The sequence below is a fragment of the Erythrolamprus reginae genome, chromosome 5 (assembly GCF_031021105.1).
Source record: "Erythrolamprus reginae isolate rEryReg1 chromosome 5, rEryReg1.hap1, whole genome shotgun sequence".
NCBI lineage: Eukaryota > Metazoa > Chordata > Lepidosauria > Squamata > Dipsadidae > Erythrolamprus > Erythrolamprus reginae.
This window is the reverse complement of record NC_091954.1, coordinates 9,347,927-9,362,344: the sequence shown is the minus strand read 5'-3', so window position 1 is coordinate 9,362,344 and position 14,418 is coordinate 9,347,927. Positions and strand designations below refer to the sequence as shown.

The following is a 14,418-nucleotide window of genomic DNA, read 5'->3' as shown; positions in this document are numbered from 1 at the left end:
TATCCCAGGCATGCTTAAATTCAGTTACTGTGGATTTACCAACCACGTCTGCTGGAAGTTTGTTCCAAGGATCTACTACTCTTTCAGTGAAATAATATTTTCTCACGTTGCTTTTGATCTTTCCCCCAACTAACTTCAGATTGTGTCCCCTTGTTGTTGTGTCCACTTTCCTATTAAAAACACTTCCCTCCTGGACCTTATTTAACCCTTCGACATATTTAAATGTTTCGATCATGTCCCCCCTTTTCCTTCTGTCCTCCAGACTATACAGATCGAGTTCATTTAGTCTTTCCTGATACGTTTGATGCTTAAGACCTTCCACCATTCTTGTAGCCCATCTTTGGACCCGTTCAATTTTGTCAATATCTTTTTGTAGGTGAGGTCTCCAGAACTGAACACAGTATTCCAAATGGGGTCTCACCAGCGCTCTATATAACGGGATCACAGCCTGTTCCCCAGCCAACAGTTTGCTTGCAGCTTATAATAAGTAAAATAATAAATATTAACACTAAAAATCCATTGGGGCCCAGTTTGGAGAGTTGGGGGTGAGCAAAATGTTTATTTCTTCCGGGGTGGTGGTGGGCGTAGCAGAAAATCATTGAGAAACACTGCTTTAGCCTAAGGGAAGAAACCACCATACGTAGCATGGCGCCTATTTCGCACATGAAAACTAAAGAAAATCCAGGTGGCACCCATGCGACTCTCTCTTTCAGGTTGAAACGTGGCAGGTTAGGAATTTCCAGTATCAAGAAACCGTGCTCACTACGTGTGGGTTTATGTATTGAAAGTAGCAATTTTTATTCGAGTTAAAATTATTTACAAAAACCAAAAGACATACTTCATGAAACTGGTACAAACTATTATTCCTGCCGTTGGCTTTTTGCTCCAAAGATCACAGCTGAGAAATACTGTATAAAATAAAAATAGGATTGGATTCAGAAAAGTACTCTACGGTTCTAGTTTCCAATTGCGCTTATTTACACATATATTTACAGTGGGGGGAAAGAAAAAGGTTTTGTTTTAAAACTTTTCAATTTGAAGGTTGGCCTCAAGTACCCATTGAAATGCAGTTTGATGAGGGTTTTAAACAAGAAAATAGACTGCAGCTCCACCTGGGGGCGTTCCCCCTGACCCTTATATCCCCCCCACCCCTCATCACACCATCTGCATCCATTCAGTGCTTGTTAATTAAAAACTGTCAACACAAGACTTTAATCAATTCCCATTCAGGTCATTTACCAGTGTAACAGAGAACGGTGGGTCCTGATCCCCCCAGATTTGCATCTAATTAGTCCTTCGCCACACACACAAAAGGCCTAACTTAAAAGCTACATGAAATCCAACTCAAAACTGGAAGCCGTTTGCTCTACAAACTAAAAAGGCCGAAAAATATATCCAGAAAAATCCTGCATCGCAAAAAAAATAATTTACAAGTTCAGCTTTATTCGATGGGTTCTTCCCTTGTCCTTCACCCAAGGGCAAACACATAGCCTCAGCTGTCTTTTCTAAGTTACACTGGTACTGCAGGGGGGGGGGTGGGTGCCTGGTTTCCTTATAAGTGGTGAGAACATTATTTTTTGTTTTAAAAAAAAAGAGGATAAGCTTTTGTTTCTAATCACTTACTTCCGTACTGAATTCCCAACAATCTGCATTATCAAAAATAGGAAGACATAGAAGGCAGCCACTGTGTGTAAAAAAAATGTACAGCTTGCACTGATACAAAAGCACATTTTTGTCATTTTATACATGGAGATAACAAGATCTAAAAAGCAGGTTAGATTTTCTGTTATTTCTCCTTTCCCTCATTATACATAGAACTTAATTTTTTTATTTTATTTTTATGGCTTCAAGTTTTACAAATTCAAAGTAAGATGATGCAACTACCCAACACAGGTAAATGTGAAAAAATGTTGGAGACGCACGTGCCCCCCCGAGAAACCTTTTGTGAAGATTCAAGACCAGCTTAATAAAAATCAGGAGCAATTCCATCAGGACGATCGATGAGTGCAAGAGAGTCCCTAATGTTCAAAAAAACAACGGAATGAAACAAACAACGAAAAGAAGAAGTATTTTGCAGGGATCTTTGTTCCACAAAAGTCTCAACACAATCCTTTGCTGTGAACTAGACTCTACACTGAACAAATTTTTTTGCTATATTCAGCTATTTTTAAGGCTTTGTATTGTATGCGTTTACCTGCTCGAAACTCAAAACTTATAGAAAGATTTACCTTAACTGGAAAGATTTGTCCGGCGGATGGTTTCGCTCCATGTTTCTTTGAAACAAACTGACAGCATTTAAGAAGTTTTTGCTTATTCCAAAGTGTAAACTACCCTGGGTTGAACATGGTTTCACACTAACCTTTAGCAGGGCATGTTTCACTGCGTTTTTAAAAAAATATATAGACACCGTCCGGGGAGGGGAACATTTTTTTTCTTTCTGCATGCCTCTCTTGAGAGCTCTGACGTGATACGGTCCATCAGTTTTACAGTACTTAGGCCACAACAATTGCAAAAAACTGAGAAGTAGCTTCCGACAACCCAATTTTCAATCAAAGCAGTATAAAAAATAAACTATCCGAGCCTCAACCTCTTTGGATTCCAACACATTTTTAAATATAGACAGTAGTTTTAAGATCGCAAAAAGTATTTTTTAAAAAATCTATGTCTTTTTTTTTTTTAATCGTTTTGGAATAAACTCTTTCAAAAACAAGAGCAAATTAAACTCAAATGAGAGCTAACGCTGCTGCCCAGAGCATTTTTTTATTTGAATAATTATTATTTTTTTCTCTCTCGATACCTCAGTAGCTAAAGCTGCCTTCGCCCCTGGCTGGCATGAAAAGAAGAACAGTAGCTCAACAGTGAAACAGCAGTCGCCTTACCCGCCGTTACGGGTTGTTTTTCCCCCTTCGAAGGTTGCCACAAAAAAGCCAGACAAATAAGGAGGGTGGATTAAAAATTTTGCCAAATACATGGAAATACTGTGTTGAGTTAACTAGGAAACATTGCGAGTTCTCTCGGTGCCCAGATCTCTCCCCTCTCTTCATTTTTTGATACGTTTGCAGATTGAAGTGGTAGCGGGCCTTCGGGAAATGCCAGGTGTGGTGGGGAGATCAGGTAGCCTTAAAAATCCAAAAGAGACTTTGAGGAATGCTCTTGACGCAAACCCCCCGAGCACGTCGGTCGCCACCTCCTCTGCTTTTTCTAAAAGAAAAAGCCTCCTCCTCCTCCGAGTGCCTGTGGCCCGACCAGGGGTAACTAGCAGTGTTCCAAGTAATCAATCACTCGGGAGATGGACTTCTGGCCTGTGGTTCCAACTGCACACTGAGGAAGGAGACAAAAAACAGGGATGAGTGTTAAGATTTCAGGTCGTGCAGAATGCAGCTGCAAAAGCAATTATGGGATTCTCTAAGTATGCCCATATTACTCCAACACTCCGCAGTCTGCATTGGTTGCCGATCAGTTTCCGGTCACAATTCAAAGTGTTGGTTATGACCTATAAAGCCCTTCATGGCACCGGACCAGAATATCTTCGGGACCGCCTTCTGCCGCACGAATCCCAGCGAGCGGTTAGGTCCAACAGAGTCAGCCTTCTTTGGGTCCCGTTGACTAAACAATGTCGGCTGGCGGGACCCAGGGGAAGAGCCTTCTCTGTGGTGGCTCCGACCCTCTGGAACCAGCTCCCCCCTGAGATTAAGATTGCCCCCACCCTCCTTGCCTTTTGTAAACTCCTTAAGACCCACCTCTGTCGTCAGGCATGGGGGAACTGAAGCATCTCCCCCTTGCCCATGTTGTTTTGGTGTTTGATTGATTGTGTGCTTGTTTTTTATATATATTGGGGTGACTTTTATGAATTTTTTAACTAAAACTGTAATTTAGATTGCTAAATATTGGATTTGTTACTATGTACTGTTTTTGCCATTGTTGTGAACCGCCCCGAGTCTGCGGAGGGGCGGCATATAAATCCAATAAATCTAATCTAATCTTCCTTTTGACGGACCGTTTCGATTTTCTGCCGACCACCTGCGCCGGCCTGGCCAAGACCTAGTAGGGTACTGGAAGTAATACTTCTTGCTCCTTGCTTTCCAGAAAAGCCCTCTTAGGGGGCGGTTGAAAGAAACTCACCACGTTCCCGATCTCTCCAGAATAATCTATTCCCCTAACGCAGAGATGGCGAACTTTTTTTGGCTCGGGTGCTAAAAGGGTGCGTGTGTGAGCGATAGACCACACCTGTAATGAAATGCCCTCCCCACATATGCGCACAACCCCCATACGGCCATCCTGCACATGTGCTCAGGCCTTACTGAAGGGTGTCCAGGGGGAAAGCATTTTGAAATTCCCTGACATAGAAACATAGAAGTCTGACGGCAGAAAAAAACCTGCGCAAGACATTTGTTAAGTGAATTTTGCCCCACTTAAGTGGCAATTGTCACATTAGTTACATGGTCATTAAGTGAATATGGCTTCCTCGTTGATTTTGCTTGCCAGAAAGTCTCAAATGGTGATCACATGATCCCAGGACCCTGTGACTGACATAAATAGGAGTCAGAATACTAAGCGTCTGAGTTTTGGTCACGTGACCATGGGGATGTCGCAACAATTTGTGTGGAAAAATGGTCATAGTTCACTTTTTTTGGTTCCACTGTAACCTTGTGTGGTGGTTGTTGTGGTTAGCTCTGGCCCAGCTCCTGCCCCAAGGACTGTGGATGTGGGGGAGACATCCACATGCTGCAGACCTGTTTTGCCCCTGGTGGAATCTGCTGATGAAGGCTCCTCTGATCAAGAAGACATGTGTGACAGGGAGGAGGATAGTGTGGCAGACAGCTCAATTCTCTAGCTCCTCCTTGGATTCGGAACAAGAGTTAATGATACAGCCACGCATGCGGAGAGCGATGCATAGGCAACAACAACTGAGAGATGATTATCAAAGAAAATGAGGCCACCTGTGGTTGGGTGGGGCTGTGGTCATTAGTGAGGCTGCTATAAATAGCAGCCTGTGGGTTTGGCCATTGTGGAGGATTATCTGATCGTTGTGTTTCATGACTGCTTTACTGACTTTGACCTTTTGTGTGCTGATTTTTCCCTGTTGTGAAACTAAACCAGGGCAAAATGTGTTTCACTTTGTGAAAGAAGAAGGACTGTGAATTGCCTCACAGCTGCAAGCTAAGTATCTCAGAACTGATAAGGGACTTGTACAAATTACCAGTTTGTTTGGAGACCAGTGCTCTTTGCTATCCCAAAAGAGGGCTCAGTTTAAGTGAATTTTCCTTATAAAGAACATTGTTTTGAATTTTCAAACGTGTGTGTGTCTGAAATTTGTACCTGTGAATTTTTGGGAGGAGTCTACCAGAGAGCCCGACAGAACAGTGGCTAAGTAAAGTTTTGTTTAGCGACTGCTGGTATGTGGTTTGTTGGTGAATCACTAGCCGACATCAGCTACAAACCCACCCAGCCTTATGCTGCAAAAACAGAAAGCCAATGAGCCGACGGAAGCTAGCCAGGCTAGGGATAATTAGAATTGTTGAAGGTCTACTTACTGTGAGGTTCATGAAACTAAGAAACTTTTTAAGCATTTCCGTCATGATTGAGAAGTCCCCGTTGGGTAAGTACGTCCTTACAGTAGTCACATTGATCTAAGGAAATAAAATTTTGTGTCAGGACGTCTCCAAGCTTGCGGGAAAAACGTTTTGCAAAGAAATGGAAGAAATAAGCGTTCGCACATTGATCCACACCGCCTCAACGCAGGACCAGTGTCCAAATATCAACCTACATAACTTTTAATAACTGGATGCCATAAAGCTTCCCAGCCAATCGCGGCTATTCTCCCCGTCCCCATTTCATATACAAATCGCCTGTCACCAGTCTTAGCATTTCAATAATGCTTGGGAGCTGTCGCTACTCTTGATAAAAAGCAGCTGTGGCTGTTCTCCTTTCCACCTCCATTGTTTCCGTGGGCAGCGAAAATAAGAAAATAAATAAGGATGTATACTGCTCAAAAATAATAAAGGGGACACTTAAACAACACAATATAACTCCAAGTAAGTCAAACTTCTGTGAAATCAAACTGTCCACTTAGGAAGCAACACTGACTGACAAGCAATTTCACATGCTGTTGTGCACATTCCACTTTGTACAGAACAAAGTATTCAATGAGAATATTTCATTCATCCAGATCTAGGATGTGTTCTTTGAGGGTTCCGTTTATTTATTTTTTTGAGCAGTGTAGTAAGAGCTATGAAGCCTTTCCCAAACCTTTTCTCTGGCAATGAATGATCCCACTGACTAAGCATCATTCCAGTGGAGACTGCGCTCGCCAGAGAAAAGCCCTGTTCAAACAGCAGAGTGCGTTTGTTGTGTCAGACTAAGGAACCCAGACGTAACGTCGGAACCCAGACGTAACGTCAAGTATTTTATTCCCTCATTTGCTTGGGATGGGAATCCCAGCCTGCCACGGACAAGATTTCGGAGCCCGAACACATTCCCCCTGCCCAAACACATTTAGCCCTGCTCACTGGCTACCATGACGCCCCGAGTCTTCGGAGAGGGGCGGCATACAAATCTAATAAATAATAATAATTTTTAAAAATGACATTACGGGGCCTTGGGCAGCTGCAGAATTTTCAAAAATGCAGTTCGTGTGCTAAAAAAAAACCCCACACACAAAAAACCCACACACACAAAACCCCACCTCCTCCCACTCGCCCTTGAGTTAACAAGGTTGATCTTGGTTTGAACACACTAGAAACATAGAAACATAGAAGACTGACGGCAGAAAAAAGACCTCATGGTCCATCTAGTCTGCCCTTATGCTATTTTCTGTATTTTATCTTAGCATGGATATATGTTTATCCCAGGCATGTTTAAATTCAGTGACTGTGGATTTACCAACCACGTCTGCTGGAAGTTTGTTCCAAGGATCTACTACTCTTTCAGTGAAATAATATTTTCTCACGTTGCTTTTGATCTTTCCCCCAACTAACTTCAGATTGTGTCCCCTTGTTCTTGTGTTCACTTTCCTATTAAAAACACTTCCCTCCTGGACCTTATTTAACCCTTTAATATATTTAAATGTTTCGATCATGTCCCCCCTTTTTCTTCTGTCCTCCAGACTATACAGATTGAGTTCATGAAGTCTTTCCTGACTGTGTATGTGTTCTGGATTTAATTTTCTGCAACAAACTCTTGACAATAACCACCCAGAATGTACTGGACTAGGAGGAGAAATTAGCAGCAGCCAGAGCAAATGATACAGAACATGAGGCAGCCTCAAGCATGTTTTGCAAACACTTTAGAAGTGCTATTAGACTATAAACACAGCCAACAACCAGCCTTGGAGAAAAGCCCACTTTGGGAAGCTGTTCTCTACCTACGGAATCCCAGCCCTGTTTTCAGTGTAGTGATCCCCCGATTATCGCGAGGGTTCCGTTCCAAGACCCCGCGCGATAATCGTAAACTCGCGATGTAGCGGCATGGAAGTAAAAACACCATCTGCGCATGCGCGTCCTGTTTTCCATGGCCGCACATGCGCAGATGGTGGAGTTTGCGTGTGGGCGGCGGAGAAGACCCCTTCGGCCGCCCAACAGCTGATCTGCTCCGCAGCGCGGCAGCAGCGAGGAGCCAAAGATGGGGTTTCCCCGTTGCCCAGGCAACGGGGAAACCCCAAGATCGCTTGCCGCTTGCCCGTTCGCCCGCCCGCCCGGCTGCTCGCTTGCAGCAGCTGAGTCCTGAAGCCAGACGGCAAAGGCGAACTTCCGCGTTTGGCTTCGGGACTCAGCTGGGAAGCGGCGCTGGGGTCTTACTGGCCGCCCACGCAAAGGGGAAACCCCGGCTCCTCGCTGATGCCCGCCGCTCGCCCTCCCGCCAGCAAGAGGGGGAAGACCCAGGGAAGCCGCCCAGCAGCTGATCTGCCCGGGGAACGCAAACTCCACCATCTACGCATGCGTGGCCATAGATAAAAGGGGCGTGCATGCGCAGATGGTGTTTTTACTTCCGGGTGGAAAAATCGCGATAAAGCGATTAGCAATGATCGAGAGCGCGAAACTGGGGGGACCACTGTACATAACCCCCTTCTCTGCTTCAAGCCAATCCACTCCTTATAGCCATCTAAGGGTTATTGTAGTGGTGAATTTCCTTACTGGACTCTCCTGGCAGAGGCAACCCAGCAGCAGTGCTGTGTAAGAGGCCACAATGCAGTCTTCCATGTGCTTTCCGGCATGTTGAAGGGCTGTAAATAAACAAGAAGGTTTTATACCAATATGCTCATTTTGCGTTCTACACAAACTTCCCTGGTTCCCCACCACCGCCACGGAGAAATACTGAGCAGTCCCAAAGAGTGACCAAACAGCAGTTTCTCCCCAATCAGCCCGACTCTGAACTCACTGGCTGAACTCCTGATTTACCGGAACGCAATCCTGACCCAAAGGACAATCGTTAATCCATTCTTTCCTTCAATAAATAACATTATGAGGTTCAACAGACCTATTTGGCACTCAGAAAACCCACACCGATCAAATTAGTTGCAGTTAGGTGTGAGCTAATGGACGTTGAGGAAAATATTGCAAAAATTAGTATGAAGGAGTGAGGGAAGGAAAAGAAATAGAATGTAAAAGAAACCAGGATACTGGATACAAACAAGACACAACGTTGCTGCTGGAGGAGAGCTCTGTCAGTCCATGGGAGCCAAAAACCCCAAGGGCTCTGGCATCTCCTCTTCCAACTAACAATGTTGTTTGGCGGGGCCCAGGAGAAGAGCCTTCTCTGTGGTGGCCCCGGCCCTCTGGAACCAACTCCCCCCGGAGATTAGAATTGCCCCTATCCTCCTCGCCTTTCGTAAGCTCCTTAAAACCCACCTCTGCCGTCAGGCATGGGGGAACTGAGATACTCTTTCCCCCTAGGCCTTTACAATTTATGCATGGTATGTTTGCTTGTAGGTATGATTGGTTTTAAAATAAGGGTTTTTTAGTTGCTGTAGTATTGGATTTACATGTTGTTTTTATTGTTGTTGTTAGCCGCCCCAAGTCTACGGAGAGGGGCGGCATACAAATCAAATCAAATAAAATAAAATAAAATCAAATCAAATAAATAAATATTAGCACCATTTTAGAAAACTTAACTTTAGGTCACATACAAACGAAAGTCAACTGGATAGTTGACATAGTTGTTTACGCTTTTTTAAAAAAAATAAAAATCCAATAGATGCACATACGTTTACACACACCCAAAGTTACCTGGAATAAACTGAGCTTTAAATTGCAAATGGTGACATAACAAATGAGGAAAAACTATTTATGTGCTATCTAAAATGACGATCTTTCCTAGCACTTACACTATTTGTAAATGGGATCTATCTTGTCCTTGTCTATTTCTTTCTTTTTCTCTTTTCTTTCCTTTTCTCTTTTATTTCCTTTTCTCTTTTATTTACTTTTTGTTGTATAGTCTACGGAGAGGGGTGGTATACAAATCTAATAAATAGATAGATAGATAGATAGATAGATAGATAGATAGATAGATATATAGATAGATGATAGATAGATGATAGAGTGATAGAGTGATAGATAGATAGATAGATAGATGATAGATAGATGATAGAGTGATAGATAGATAGATAGATAGATAGATATAGATAGATAGATAGATAGATAGATAGATAGATAGATAGATAGAAGAAAGATAGATAGATATAGAGATAGATAGATCTGATAGATAGATAGATAGAGATAGATACTGTAGATAGATAGATACTGTAGATAGATAGATAGATAGATAGATAGATAGATAGATAGATAGATAGATAGATAGATAGAGATAGATAGATACTGTAGATAGATAGATAGATAGATAGATAGATAGATAGATAGATAGATAGATAGATAGATAGATAGATAGATAGATAGTGTTGTATTGTCTTTTACAGTATATATTCAATAAAGATTATTTTAAAAATAAAGTCGAGCCAGGGTGGCGCAGCAGGTAGAGTGCTGTACTATAGGCCACTGAAGCTGATTGTAGATCTACAGGTCAGCAGTTCAAATCTCATCACCGGCTCAAGGATGACTCAGCCTCCCATCCTTCCGAGGTGGGTAAATGAGGACCCGGATTGTGGGGGCAATATGCTGGCTCTGTTAAAAAGTGCTGTTGCTAACATGCTGTAAGCCGCCCTGAGTCTAAGGAGAAGGGCGGCATAAAAATCGAATGGGGAAATAAATAAATATTAGTACTACTGACAAAGGCTTTTATACCTCATAACAAAATTTATTGGTGAGAAAAGGGGCCACCAAACTCTTTCCAATAGTGTCAGAAACAAAGATTTCCAGGAAAGAGATTTTTTTCACACAATGAGAAGATAGCCAGGGCAGACAAGAACCGCACGCTACCCTGGCTTCTTTCAATCCCCTCTTGTCCAGCCCCTGCCACCCACCTTTATTAAGGTCCAGCTCTTCTTCTTCTTCTTCTTTCTTCTCTTTCTCCTCGGCGTTTTCTGGCTTTTCCGTGGAGACCCACTGAATCTCCCCACTAGTCTCCTGCCACTCCCCACTCTGGTCGTGCTGTGCGGTGGGAACCTCTTTAATCAGCTCGTCGGTCTGGCTCTCGGCCAATTGGGCGGCTCTCTCTCTCTCCAGGAACAACTGAGAGACAAAAACACAACCATGGTTGAGTCGGAAAGTCAACCGCACTACAGAAGCTCACCAGCACTGCCCCATGTCTCAGCCGCCCCCCTTTTTACTCAGTGTAAATGTGCTCTTGGGGGCTGAGGAGGGCAGAAACACGATGTGTGGGAGGTTTGGGAGGCCAAAAACAGGGCACGGGAGGCCTGCAGAGTGCTGCCGGGGGCTTGGGAGGACAAAAATTCAAAGTGTTGGTTATGACTTGTAAAGCCCTTCATGGCACCGGACCAGACTATCTCAGGGACCGCCTTCTGCTGCACGAATCCCAGCAACCAGTTAGGTCCCACAGAGTGGGTCTTCTCCGGGTCCCGTCAACCAAACAATGTCGCTTGGCGGGACCCAGGAGAAGAGCCTTCTCTGTGGCGGCCCCGGCCCTCTGGAACCAACTCCCCCCAGAGATTAGAATTGCCCCCACCCTCCTTGCCTTTCGAAAGCTGCTTAAAACCCACCTCTGCCACCAGGCATGGGGGAACTGAGATACACTTCCCCCCAGGCCTTTACAATTTTATGCATGGTATGTCTGTATGTACGATTGGTTTTTTATATAATGGGTTTTTATCTGTTTTTAGTATTGGATTTTGTTATATAATGTTTTATTGATGTTGTTAGCCACCCTGAGTCCGCAGAGAGGGGCAGCATACAAATCCAATAAATAAATAAATAAATATAAATAAAAAGGGCTGCTTTTGCCTCCCAACACCCCCATGTCATGTTTTGGTCCTTCCCAGCCATGGAGCACTCTGGGGGTCTCCCAAACCCTTTACACATCCTGGTTTTGTGAAAAACAGGCCATGTTTTTGGTGAAAAAGGGACGTGTGGTTCTTAAGTAGAAAAGTTTGTAAGAAGAAGCAATTTTTCCCATAGGAATCAATGTAAAAGCAAATAATGCGTGCCACACGGAGGGTGGAGGCCCTGTTTCCTTCCAGGAGATTCCTAGAGAGGCCCCATGGAGGCTTCTCCCCACCTTTTCCGGCCCTGTTTCCTCCCAGGAGATTCCTAGGGAGGCCTAGGCAAATAATGTGTGCGACTGGGGAAACCACAAGGAAGGTGGAGGCCCTGTTTCCTCCCAGGAGATTCCTAGGGAGGCCCCACGGAGGCTTCTCCCCACCTTTTCCGGCCCTGTTTCCTCCCAGGAGATTCCTAGGGAGGCCCCACAGAGGCTTCTCCCTGCTTTTTCTGGCCCTCTTTCCTTCCAGGAGATTCCTAGAGAGACCCCACAGAGGCTTCTCTCCACCTTTTCCAGCCCTGTTTCCTCCCAGGAGATTCCTAGAGAGGCCCCACAGAGGCTTCTCCCTGCCTTTTCTGGCCCTGTTTCCTCCCAGGAGATTCCTAGAGAGGCCCCACGGAGGCTTCTCCCTGCCTTTTCTGGCCCTGTTTCCTCCCAGGAGATTCCTAGAGAGGCCCCACAGAGGCTTCTCCCTGCTTTTTCTGGCCCTGTTTCCTCCCAGGAGATTCCTAGAGAGGCCCCACAGAGGCTTCTCCCTGCCTTTTCTGGCCCTGTTTCCTCCCAGGAGATTCCTAGAGAGGCCCCACGGAGGCTTCTCCCTGCCTTTTCCAGTTACAGTTTCGGAGGCTCGGGCTTGTAAAGAGGCAAAAAAAATATTGAACACCTGGTTCTCATCTAGAAAAGTTCGTGAGTAGAGGCATTCCATTGTATTTGGACAGCAGAGCGATGGTTTTCAATGACTTGCTATATTCTCTCTCCTGTGCAATTTGAGGGGATGATAATTTCAGGCAAGGGATTCAATGTTGAATTGTGTCCTGCTATGGATGCCTGGTTCCTGTCGTTTAACTCTTCAAAAGGCTGGACCTCATCCCAGGGGGAGAGGGGGGCTTGCTCATGCCCGTCGGTCATCAGAGAGCTCCACCCATCTGCCCAGATTCCGCCATGTGGATTTTTTTACCCTCTGCGCACGCACAGAACGCTTTGCGCGTGTTCCAAGGATAAAATAACCCAAATGGCAGCCTCACCCTCCCTTCGCGACCAGCTCTCCGATGATCAATAGGCACGACCGAACCCAGAGCATTTCAACCGGTCCCCGATCCGGTGTGACATGCCCTTATCAGCCTTTCTTTGTCATTAATTAATTCATTCATTCAATCATTTATTAGATTTGTATGCTGCCCCTCTCCACAGACTCGGGGCGGCTCACAACAAAGTGAAAACAATTTACAACAAATCTAAATTACTATTTAAAAAAATTTAAAAGACCCCATTTTCTAAACACACATACATACAAACATACCATTCATAAATTGTATATGCCCGGGGGAGATGTCTCAGTTCCCCCATGCCTGACGACAAAGGTGGGTCTTAAGGAGCTTACGAAAGGCAAGGAGGGTAGGGGCAGTTCTAATCTCCGGGGGGAGTTGGTTCCAGAGGGCCGGGGCCGCCACAGAGAAGGCTCTTCCACTGGGGCCCGCCAACTGACATTGTTTAATTGACGGGACCCGGAGAAGGCCCACTCTGTGGGACCTAATTGGTCGCTGGGATTCGTGCGGCAACAGGCGGTCTCGGAGATATTCTGGTCCAGTGCCATGAAGGGCTTTAAAGGTCATAACCAACATAGGGACAGCCAGAGAACTTTCGTTGAAATAAATGGAAAGAAATCGTCACGTTCTGCTGAGATGGCACTTTGGCTTCCCTGGCAAGTCTACAATTGATGGGCTACGCCAGCAGAGCAGGTTATACGTGTTCTTCACCTTCAGGCTCGAGTCGGCTGACAGCCTTCCTGCCTCTCGCCAGCGCTGTTTCTGCTGAGATCGGCAAAACGAAGTAGGAACAGCAGCAGCAGCAGCCTGATCCCAAAATGGAGATCCCCACGGAAGGCCCTACTCCTCCCAGAAGGCAGAGACACCAGGAGGGGATCATCCCAGCTTTTATTTCTGGCAGGGCAGTACATGAACCATCCTCCAACTCTCCACAGTTTTTACTTTTAAGAAAAATGTATCTGGCCCATGCGAGACCCTACATGGCATTGGACCAGAGTACCTCCGGAACCTCCTGCTACCGCACGAATCCCAGCGGCCGATAAGGTCCCACAGAGTTGGCCTTCTCCGGGTCCCGTCGACTAAACAATGTCGTCTGGCGGACCCCAGGAGAAGAGCCTTCTCTGTGGCGGCCCCAGCCCTCTGGAATCAACTCCCCCCCCCCGGAGATTAGAACTTCTCCCACCCTCCTTGTCTTCCGTAAACAACTTAAGACCCACCTATACTGCCAGGCATGGGGGATTTGAGACACCTTTTCCCCCAGGCTTATTATAATTTATGTTTGGTATGTATGTGCTGTTTGGTTTTTAATTATGATAAGGGTTTTAGGGTTTTTTTAATATTAGATTTGTGCCATTATAATATTGTTTTTATCGTTGTTGTGAGCCGCCCCGACTCTTCGGAAAGGGGCGGCATACAAATCTAATAAATTATTATTATTATTATTATTATTATTATTATTATTATTATTATTATTATTATTATTATTATTATTATTATTATTAAGGCAGGTTTGTCCCAAAGAGGCAACTGGACGTTGAAGACGTCTCGTTTCCCATCCAAGAAACTTCTTCAGCTTTGAAGAGGAAGAACTGAGGAAGCTTCTTGGATGAGAAGCAAAATGCAGTGGTGCCTCTACTTACGAACTTAATTCATTCCATGACCAGGTTCTTAAGTAGAAAAGTTTGTAAGAAGAAGCAATTTTTCCCATAGGAATCAATGTAAAAGTAAATAATGCGTGCCACAGGGACGGTGGAGGCCCTGTTTC

General features: G+C 44.8%; 1 protein-coding gene across 2 annotated transcripts in view; it reads right to left on the bottom strand.

The window, feature by feature from the left end:
- Positions 1 to 773: 773 nt before the first annotated feature.
- The window catches only part of WAPL (WAPL cohesin release factor), a 77,590-nt gene continuing 63,945 nt past the window's right edge, over positions 774 to 14,418 (bottom strand). For both annotated transcript variants that reach the window (XM_070752056.1, XM_070752055.1), the window contains 4 exons: positions 10,415 to 10,622; positions 8,133 to 8,221; positions 5,535 to 5,630; positions 774 to 3,321 (listed from right to left, as the gene is read on the bottom strand). In XM_070752056.1, coding sequence (XP_070608157.1) covers positions 3,256 to 3,321; positions 5,535 to 5,630; positions 8,133 to 8,221; positions 10,415 to 10,622 — 459 coding nt within the window. In that variant the 3' untranslated portion in view covers positions 774 to 3,255. The remainder of the gene's footprint in view (positions 3,322 to 5,534; positions 5,631 to 8,132; positions 8,222 to 10,414; positions 10,623 to 14,418) is intronic.